Source organism: Ascaphus truei, chromosome 19, assembly GCF_040206685.1.
Source record: "Ascaphus truei isolate aAscTru1 chromosome 19, aAscTru1.hap1, whole genome shotgun sequence".
Taxonomy (NCBI): domain Eukaryota; kingdom Metazoa; phylum Chordata; class Amphibia; order Anura; family Ascaphidae; genus Ascaphus; species Ascaphus truei.
This window is the reverse complement of record NC_134501.1, coordinates 29,538,054-29,548,075: the sequence shown is the minus strand read 5'-3', so window position 1 is coordinate 29,548,075 and position 10,022 is coordinate 29,538,054. Positions and strand designations below refer to the sequence as shown.

The 10,022-nt window shown below is 42.5% G+C and overlaps 1 protein-coding gene across 2 annotated transcripts in view; it reads left to right on the top strand.

Annotated features, from left to right (window-relative positions):
* The first annotated feature begins 9,594 nt into the window (after window positions 1-9,594).
* LOC142470113 (chymotrypsinogen A-like) overlaps window positions 9,595-10,022 on the top strand; it is a 68,947-nt gene continuing 68,519 nt past the window's right edge. Inside the window, exon 1 of one of the 2 annotated variants that reach the window (XM_075577054.1) lies at window positions 9,595-9,741. In XM_075577054.1, the coding sequence (XP_075433169.1) occupies window positions 9,690-9,741 (52 nt within the window). In that variant the 5' untranslated portion in view covers window positions 9,595-9,689. The remainder of the gene's footprint in view (window positions 9,742-10,022) is intronic. The other variant, XM_075577053.1, reaches the window with a different exon arrangement.

Genomic DNA, 10,022 nt, shown 5'->3' with positions numbered 1-10,022 from the left:
GCAATCAATTTGTCAGACTTAATCTGTTTTTCATCCATGGTGACAATTACGGTGTTGGCCTTTTCCAGACTAGTCGTCACCTCTTCCAGCTCACTCCGTAAGAGAGACTCTGTTTTCTTCAAAGCCTCGTGCTCTTGTAAAGCTGGAAGTATACACCTCTGTAACTCGGCGTTCGCTTCTCGCACCTTATTGTTAGATTCTTGCTCCTTCTTCCAACATTCTCGCTCCTTCACCAAATCCTGCCACAGGACTTCATAATTATGGCGGGCAGCTTGGAGTGCAGAAACCAAAGCCTCTTTATCCTGGTTCAAGGATTCAGCTTCCCTTTGCTCCTCCTTTTCCTTTGCCACTGTTCCCGTGACAATTCTGCCGATCACTCCGGTCTGCAGCACATCTCGGCGCCTTTCTGACGCATGTCCTGACAGCGCAGGTTCAAGTGGCTCGGTCACTTCCCCTGTGACTTGAGGGACAGTTTTCTTTTTCTTCTTCTTTCTTTTTGCTTTATTAGCTCCAGAGATATCAGTGGTACTGGGCACACGCTCACTGGTATCAGCTTCCACATCTTGCTTGCACACATAGGGCGTTGCTTGCTTTTGCAGCTGTTTGTCTTTGAAAATTTTGGGGCACACATCTTCCATGTGACCTACTTTATGACAGGCCCAGCATACTAAATTCATCTGTGGGTACGGCTCTCCTCCAGGGGCCACATACGAGTCGTCATCATCATCATCATCGTATGGCCTGAAGGGACACTGTTTTTCATGATTATGTACATTACAAAATAAACATTTCACGTCGGCCATTTTAGAAACCCGGCAGGAACAATTTGCTAGCTGCAATTTCACTCCCTTCAGCAACTTGCATACAGCACTTGCTAGCTGCAAATTCACTCACTTCAGCAAAATGCATTAGTTTTACAAACAGCACTTGCTAGATGCAATTTTTTTTTTTTTTTTTTCTTCTTCAGCAAAACATTTTGGTTTTCTGTTTGGGTTCAGGGTGCTATTGCATCCACACTTCGCACATTCTCTGTGTATGCTAGAAGCACAACTGATATACACATTGGGACAGACTTCACTCATAGCATCTGTACTTTAGTTCAGCTCGGCGGCCATTTTAAACCCCCGCATTTATTTGCAAACCCACAGACTTTTTAGTGTCGACCCGCATTCTCCACCATATGTGACAAACGCCCCTCTTTTGTAGTGCTGACGTCTGTCTGGGTTCTTCCCGACACAGTCTTCTAGGGTTAATTATACAACAAACAGGATCATGCAAAGTATTATGCTGCTTAACTCAGGCTTCTGCCTGCTTTATTTTCATCCAAGTAAGGTACTGCAGCTTTAACATGTGTAGGTTAGAGGTACTCAGATACTTTCATTCAGCAGTTCACACATTTCAGTGTTACAATATTTCCCACACTGTTATTTCAAGAAATAAAACCAAAATCATATAAGCAAATCCTATCCCTTTCAGGGATCTAACTACACATCAGAATCAGTCTCTCTAACAGCTGCTGGCCAACTAAACTGGTTCCCCAGCTTAAAACAATGCTCTCTCATTTAGGGACACAAGATACAGCACAGTCTTTTAGCAACAGCAGTAATCATTTGTTTTGTCTTATCTGTTCGTGGTGTCCAGGCAAATCCTCTGGTACTGTCATACGTGGAGAGGCCGTCAACCTCGATACTGGATGCAGGAGAGTAGCGACACCCCCAGCCCCCAGGCTCCAAGGAGAGAGAGTGAAATGCAAAACCTATCTGCTCTAAATACCTGTGCATGTGATTAGAAGAGCAGGTGAGGGAGAACTAGAGCCATTGTAATCTGTGGTCTGGATTTTCCATCCAGCTGCCTGAGGTAATGGGAAGCTGTGGAACGGATCATTTGTAACTATTCCTGCACTTTCTGCTCTAAAATGGGGCAGAAAGCTGCCTAACATCTTTGGACTATGTCACAATATATATATATATATATATATATATATATATATATATATATATATATATATATATATATATATACATGTAGAGGTATCAGTACCGTGTTAGCCGAGCTTCAATAATCAAAAAATAAATAGATGATACCGTTCTGTGGCTAACGAAATGCTTTTATTTGTGCGAGCTTTCGAGATACACTGATCTCTTCTTCCGGCGATGTTACAATGAATGAAGCAAGGATTACTTAAAAACAGTGTCTCTTGGAATGTTATCTGTGCTGTTCCTTCCCCCGTGTGGATGTATTTTATGGCTAGAGGTGTCAAAGGGTAACTGAAAGCAAGTGAAGAAAGAGTGTGTATGTGTATCAGTGTGAATAAAAATGAATGGAGAGCCCACAGTATAAACAGTGCTCTACACAAGAGCATTCTAAAACCACTTGTCAGGAACACACCCAGCTATATCCAGGATACCACCGACCTGCTAAACAAACTGAATGCCATTGGCCCCCTCCCTACAGGAACACTACTAGCAACTATGGATGTAGAGTCACTTTATACAAACATCCCCCACGAGGATGGGATTTCAGCCTGCAGATACTTTCTGGGATCGCAGGAGCCACTCACAGAGACAGTGACTAAATGCATTGAATTTATTCTGACCCATAACTACTTCACATTTGGAAATGACACATACCTCCAGACAACCGGGACCGCTATGGGTACTCGGATGGCGCCACAGTATGCCAATCTGTTCTGCGCAAAACTGGAAAGTGACTTTCTGTCCACCTGTCACTTGAAACCCCTTACATACCTTCGCTACATCGATGACATCCTCCTGATTTGGACCTCTGGCGAACAGGACCTCCTACAGTTCTATGACAACTTCAATACTTTCCACCCGACCATCAACCTCAAACTCACCCATTCCCCGGATGAAGTACATTTTCTAGACACCACCATTACTATAAAGAACAACCAACTACAGACTTCTGTATACCGCAAACCTACAGACAGAGCCAGCTATTTGAGGGACAACAGCTTCCACCCGACACACACCAAACATGCAACCATCTACAGTCAAGCCATACGATACAACCGGATATGCTCCGACACAGCAGACAGAGACCAGCGGATTAAAGCCTTGAGATCAGACTTTATAAACCGTGGATATAACCACAGAATTGTAGACCAGCAAATTCACAAAGCCACCAGAATACCAAGAAGTGATCTCCTTGAATACAAACAGAAGGAGACAAGCGACAGGGTTCCTTTGGTGGTCACATATAACCCACACCTAGGAGCCCTACGCAAGATCGCCAGGAAACTACAACCCATCCTCCAGGAAGATACAAGACTGCAACAGGTCTTCCCTGAAGCACCCTTATTAGCATACAGACAACCCCATAATCTCAAGAAAATTATGGTGAGGAGTAAAGTATTCAGCAGTACAACTGAATGCGGGACAAAACCATGCCAGGACCCAAGATGCAAAACCTGCGCAATGCTCTACACAGCGGACACAATACAAATACCACACAAGAATCGGGAATACAAAATCAGAGGAGGGTTCACATGTTCCTCCAGCAATGTCGTGTACCTCATCATGTGCATGAAATGCCCAGGGGGCTGCTACTACATAGGTGAGACAGGACAGGGGCTAAACAAGAGAATGAACCTGCATCGCCACAGCATCACACGCGGAACAAGAGACAGTCCTGTTGGCGAACATTTCTCTGACTCTGGCCATAAGATGAACGATCTGAGGGTTGCCATACTCAAAGGTAATCTTAAAACCCCGAAAGAGAGACGGTTGCATGAATACAAATTTATGCAACTGTTCGGGACACTTAGCAGTGGCCTAAACAGAGATCGAAATTTTATGAGTCATTACTGACACTAGCGAACTCTCTTCCCATGAGCGCTAAAGGCCATGTCTGTACATACTGTGCTATATGTATGCACACACAGCTGTCTCTCACACATACTAATACTCCTTATTTTTCCATCCATATACACCAATAGGGACCACATAGTATCCACACACACTTTTAGTTGTGCTACAAACTCTCACATTTCCACACCCACCCACACCATTTATATCCCTCTCACTCCACACACACCTTGTGTAGAGCACTGTTTATACTGTGGGCTCTCCATTCATTTTTATTCACACTGATACACATACACACTCTTTCTTCACTTGCTTTCAGTTACCCTTTGACACCTCTAGCCATAAAACACATCCTCACGGGGGAAGGAACAGCACAGATAACATTCCAAGAGACACTGTTTTTAAGTTATCCTTGCTTCATTCATTGTAACATCGCCGGAAGAAGAGATCAGTGTATCTCGAAAGCTCGCACAAATAAAAGCATTTCGTTAGCCACAGAACGGTATCATCTATTTATTTTTTGATTATATATATATATATATATATATATATATATATATATATATATATATATATGTGTGTGTGTGTGTGTGTGTGTGTATATATATATATATATATATATATATATATATATATATATATGTATACATATCTGTATATCTGTTGAGGGTTAACATTCAGCAAAGTGGATATGTTTTTGCAATTACCTGTTTCTATTACTGAACTGCACCTATCATGCTGAGTTAATCAAATATGTAGATCATTGCTTGTACAGTATATATCCTTAATCAGGTCACTAATGCACAGGCATATTCCTTAACCAGTATGGTTCATTGTACTTTCTCCTACTTAGGAGTATGAATGTACAGTATTATGGCTGACATTGTAGCCGCCACACTTTATTGGGGTACCCTTACTCAATGGCATATGACCTTTATTAAGCATATACCCTCTCAGACTCAGCTACAAACTCATTACATATTGCTGTTTGTTGCACATATAATCACCTTTATTTGTATTTCCAACTTAGGATAGCATGCTTTCTAATGTCCTTACCAGCAGCAGTTGCTTTCATTCATTGCATGGGGCCTCCTAGAGTGTCTTTTCACTTGTATATTGAAGTTTGTTAGATATATGCTCATACATATCTCTCGTATTAACCCAACTGCCTTTGAATGTTTTTTGCCAGTAGCTTCCTTTATTCACAGTGTAGGGCCCCATAGAGTATCTATCATTCTTATCTGGTGCTAAATCGCCTGTTTTGCTTGTTTACATGGTTACCATGACAACCGTGTGAATCCTAATACTAAACGTGATGACGTCATGCGCACCCCCCATTGATCTGGCAGACAAGGCTATTACAGCCAGTCCTTTGCAATTGGCAAATATCACAATGTTTTCCCTCACTTGGGCCTGCCTATGGCTTCAGTGGGAGGTGCCATTACGGCCATGCGTCATGACGTTCGTGACGCGATGATGTCATACGCGTCATCACCCTATTTACATCTGGCAGGCAAGGCTATCACAGCCAGTCCTTTGCAACTGACAAACATCTCAATATTTTCCCTTACTTGGGCCTGCCTATGGCTTCAGTGGGAGGTGCCATTACGGCCATGCGTCATGACGTTCGTGGCGCTATGACGTCACACGCGCCATCACCCTATTTACATAGGGGCTGACCTTAGAGCGCACACGTGATTAGAACAGCCCAATGAGATGCACAATCATTGTAACACAGGCCCCATGACGCTGCTATGTCTGTAAACACTCTCTGCTCTCACAGCTGGTTGCAATCCTTTAAATTTTGGCGCGATTTTTGTAGTTATGATTTTCACTATAAATGTTAGCTCATTTCTCCCCTCACCACTCCCAGAAGAAGACAGTTTCCCGTCGAAACGCGTTGGAGTGGGAGTCTTGCTGAGGGGGGCCCCTACCTTTTTCCATCTGACATGGAGTTCTGACCTACCTTTGTCTGTGACATCTACCTACTGAGTGGTGACGTATTTTGCATTCTGTTACCTCTATCACTTGTGTACCCATTACATGTAACCATTGCATCAAATTATATGGCATAATATTTTTACATGTGGTCACAAGATCTCAGTGTAGGTTGATTGTCACACAGGTGTGCTTATACAAAGCCACCTGTACCCTGTATATGTCTTGCTTTGGATCTTTATTTTAGACCCTTGCCTCCAGGTCCATAATGTCTAGGTAGTGTTGAGCCTCCCTCTTCTTTTATATTTCATCCCCTGTTTTAATCACCTTAATAAAATTCTATTTGTTACACTTTCATTTATGTCCGTGTGCTATTTAAAGGTTGCTTTCTCCCTGTTGTTTTCATATTTATTTAACCTTTAGCACCACTGTTTAGTCTTACAATATATGACTTACTAACAGGTGTTCTGGACACAATCTATTTAAGTGTTGAGCGATATTCCTGTATGTTATAATATATATATATATATATATATCTATATATATATATATATATATATATATATATATATATAAAGCAGAAAGTAGCCGTGTTAGTCCAGTTGCGATAGTGCAGAATAAATGAGTTCTTCAGTATTAGGTGATACCTTTTTTATTGGACTAACAATTGATGTCATAGGACAAGCTTTCGAGAGTTCTCCTCTCTTCTTCAGGTCTGCAATACTGATTTACATAGGAATCAATGCTAAAACAGTGTAGAGAAAAAACAACAAAAAAAAAAACAGATATTTACTGTAGATAAGGTCGGGTGTTAAGTGTTTGAAGCCAAGGGACAGTGTCAAAGAAAAGTGGGGAGGGGAAGGGATGCTGGGGGGGGGAGAGAAAGTGTGGATAAGAATAGAGGCAAGCAGGATAATTACAGACAATTTTGGTAGGGTGTGAGAAAACCCATGTCCACATTAAGTCCCTTGGTTTTGGTGTCAAAGAATGATAAGACTCCCCACTTTTCTTTGACACTGTCCCTTGGCTTCAAATACTTAACACCCGACCTTATCTACAGTAAATATCTGTTTTTTTTTTCTCTACACTGTTTTAGCATTGATTCCTATGTAAATCAGTATTGCTGACCTGAAGAAGAGAGGAGAACTCTCGAAAGCTTGTCCTATGACATAAATTGTTAGTCCAATAAAAAAGGTATCACCTAATACTGAAGAACTTATTTATTCTGCACTATATATATATATATATATATATATATATATATATATATATATATATATGTATAGCAACTGTAAATATTCCTGTATATTCATTTGCATGTCTTAGACAGGTCTGCAACCCTGTCTTTCACCATTATCACCCAGCACACAGCACTTCCACTGCAGCAAGGGATTCTGGGAATTGACATGCAAATGAGCACACAGTGCCATCTTTTGCTTCAAGACCATTCAACATGGTTCCCCTATAGGCTTAAGCTTGCTGCATGGTCACAGCTTTGAGCACAGCCAGGGTTAAGATGCATAGCCTGCAAACCCACCCACAGACAGACTGTTTCAAACTTAATGGGTCTCCTTAGTGTGGGGTTGGCTATGCAAAAATAAAGCAAGGATACATTTTAACATACTTAGTTAAATATATTATATATATATATATACACACAGAAAGAAAAGAGTATCCCAACTACAGCACTCTAGCATACAAAAATATCACATTTATTAAATACATCACACAAAACAAAAGACAATTAAAACTGGCCACAATGTCCCTGAAACAAAGATTAAGCTGATGAAGCAGGTGGCGAAACATGAGCGTCGGGGATCATCTTTCTGTGTGTGCTGCGGTGCCCCTGGTCTTGTCATTCTTCTCCGCTGTGATGTTACCTGTGGCGCTCCCGGTCATGCAGTGTGGGTGCTGTATCCTCAGCCTCATCTCTATCAGCTGATCCCTGACTAAGGAATTCATTATTGGACTAAGTATCCTAGGTTTTACTATTAGAGGATACAAATGTGTCCATCTTATTGTTTGCTGTGTGGACAATTGTTCATTACCTCTGATCGTTTCATTCTGTGCACATGATCAATTTTTGCTATATTTAGATTCTCATACAGTATACATTCCTTATAGTTAGGGTTATCTGTAACCTCATATGGCAATTGACTGGCCGTCTGAGTGATAGGAGGCTGATTACATGCCTCCACACTCAAGAGTTAGCTTTCATTTTTATGTATATTAGTGCATTTTGCGTTAGTGTACACTACCGACACACTTTATTGAAGTGTGGTCGGTACCGCAAGCCGGGAAATCTCCCGGCTTGCTAGTGGCCGCCCCTCGGCGTGCCGTGCGTCATAGACGCGCGGTCACGCGTCATCGGGAGCGTGCACCCCCTGCACGCGTGTCCAGGGGCTCCCCGAGGGAGCCCTGGTGTCCCGCGATTGCGGGACAGCGGCAGGGGGTTCCGGGGGACCCGGCGGACCCGGCAGCGGTAGGGAGAGCGCCCCGATCGGAGGGCGCTCTTCCGCTGCTTCGGCGCGCGCCCGTCACACTCGGGCGCGCGCCAGGCTACTGCTGCGGCACAGAACGGGCAAATGCTCGAATAAACTGTGCCGCAGCAGTATAGCTGACCTACATAATACATAGGAGGACAGTTTTAATTGTCAATTTGTTTTAATTGTCATTTGTTTCTTGGGAAGTATTTAATAAATGTGATATTTTTGTATGCTAGAGTGCTGTAGTTGGGATACTCTTTTCTTTCTGTTTATATATATGATTATGCCAGCACTGTCAGTAGTGTATATTATTCACACTTCACAAACTAATTTTAGCACTAATCATTGGTGGTCTGTTGCAGGCTTCTTTCTGTGTTTCATATATATATATATATATATATATATATATATATATATATATATATATATATATATATATATATACAGTGTTCGACAAACCTATACATTTGCTCGCCCCGGGCGAGTGGATTTAACCCCCGGGCGAGTAAATATTGGCCCAAGCAGCACACGTTTGGTACTAGGTGGCGAGTAGATTTTTTTGTGTGGCGAGTAGATTTTTTGGTGATTTGTCAACCAATATATATATATGGCCCCTGACGAAGTCTAAAAGATGAAACGCGTAGGGTGTGTTATTTGAAGTGCAAATATTGCAATTTTTATTGTACAGCAAGCATTTATGTGCAAGTGGGAGAGCGCAGCCCTGTTCCATCTGGGGTTAACAGCAGCAGTGTTCTCGTGCTGGGAGTATTACAAGCTGATCCGGAGTAGCCCTGTGTTGGTGTGAGCAGCTGGAAGTCCTGACAACTGAGGACGTGTACCCATCGGCGGAGAAACCAGAGGGGGAAGTGCACGGAGCATACACTCCACATCCGGATACACGGAGAGTCTGTTGCAAACACCTGCCCCCCTGTACACGGAGACGGGGCACTGGAGTTACACTGGAGGCTCTGCTGGGACCCTGCTGTATCTGGTGCTATCAAACCCGCTTTGTTTGTGAGTGCGCAGTTTATGTTTTAATCCAGTTCCATATAAAATTTTGTAACTTTACTACACTATGAGTGCGCCTGTTTGTGTATATATATATATATATTGCCCGGATTGCTGCTTCAGTAGCCACTAAAACATTCTTCCTTGTATTTTATCAAGTAAGCAAAACCTAAGGGAGTTTCTCGCTTGAAGCAGCTTTGGGCAATTATGTGTTACAGTATCTTTCCATGTAGGGTTTTAGCCAAGACATTGGTGCAGCTTCTATGAGCTCTCTCATTGTTATTGAGGAAAAACCTTATGGGAAGATGAGGTATGTGCCTCACTCATAGGGGCTCTAAATATAGAGCTGAGCACTGATTAGTCACCTGAAAGTATAAGAAGCCTCCCAGAGTCCCCTGGTATATGTGAGACACAGAGGTGAGGAAGGAACATGACTCTCTTTTGGCTCCTGACTTGCGTTGCCATCACTAGGGCTGACTATGGTAAGTGCAAAGAAACCATTAGTATTTCATACATTTACTCTAGATGTGTTGATAACGTCTAGGGCAGGGGTGCGCCATTTTTTTTTTTTTTGCTGCAACCCCTAAATTTAAATGTCCACTATGCAATACCCCCTCCCCCCTCAACCCCCCCCCCCTATTTCCCCCCCCCCACACACACACACACACATGGCCCTCAATTGTTTTTTTAGAGGATTAACTCTGTGGGGTCCCTACCTCGTCAATCTTCTGACTGAAACTTTTCTCCCTCCATGTCTCCGTGT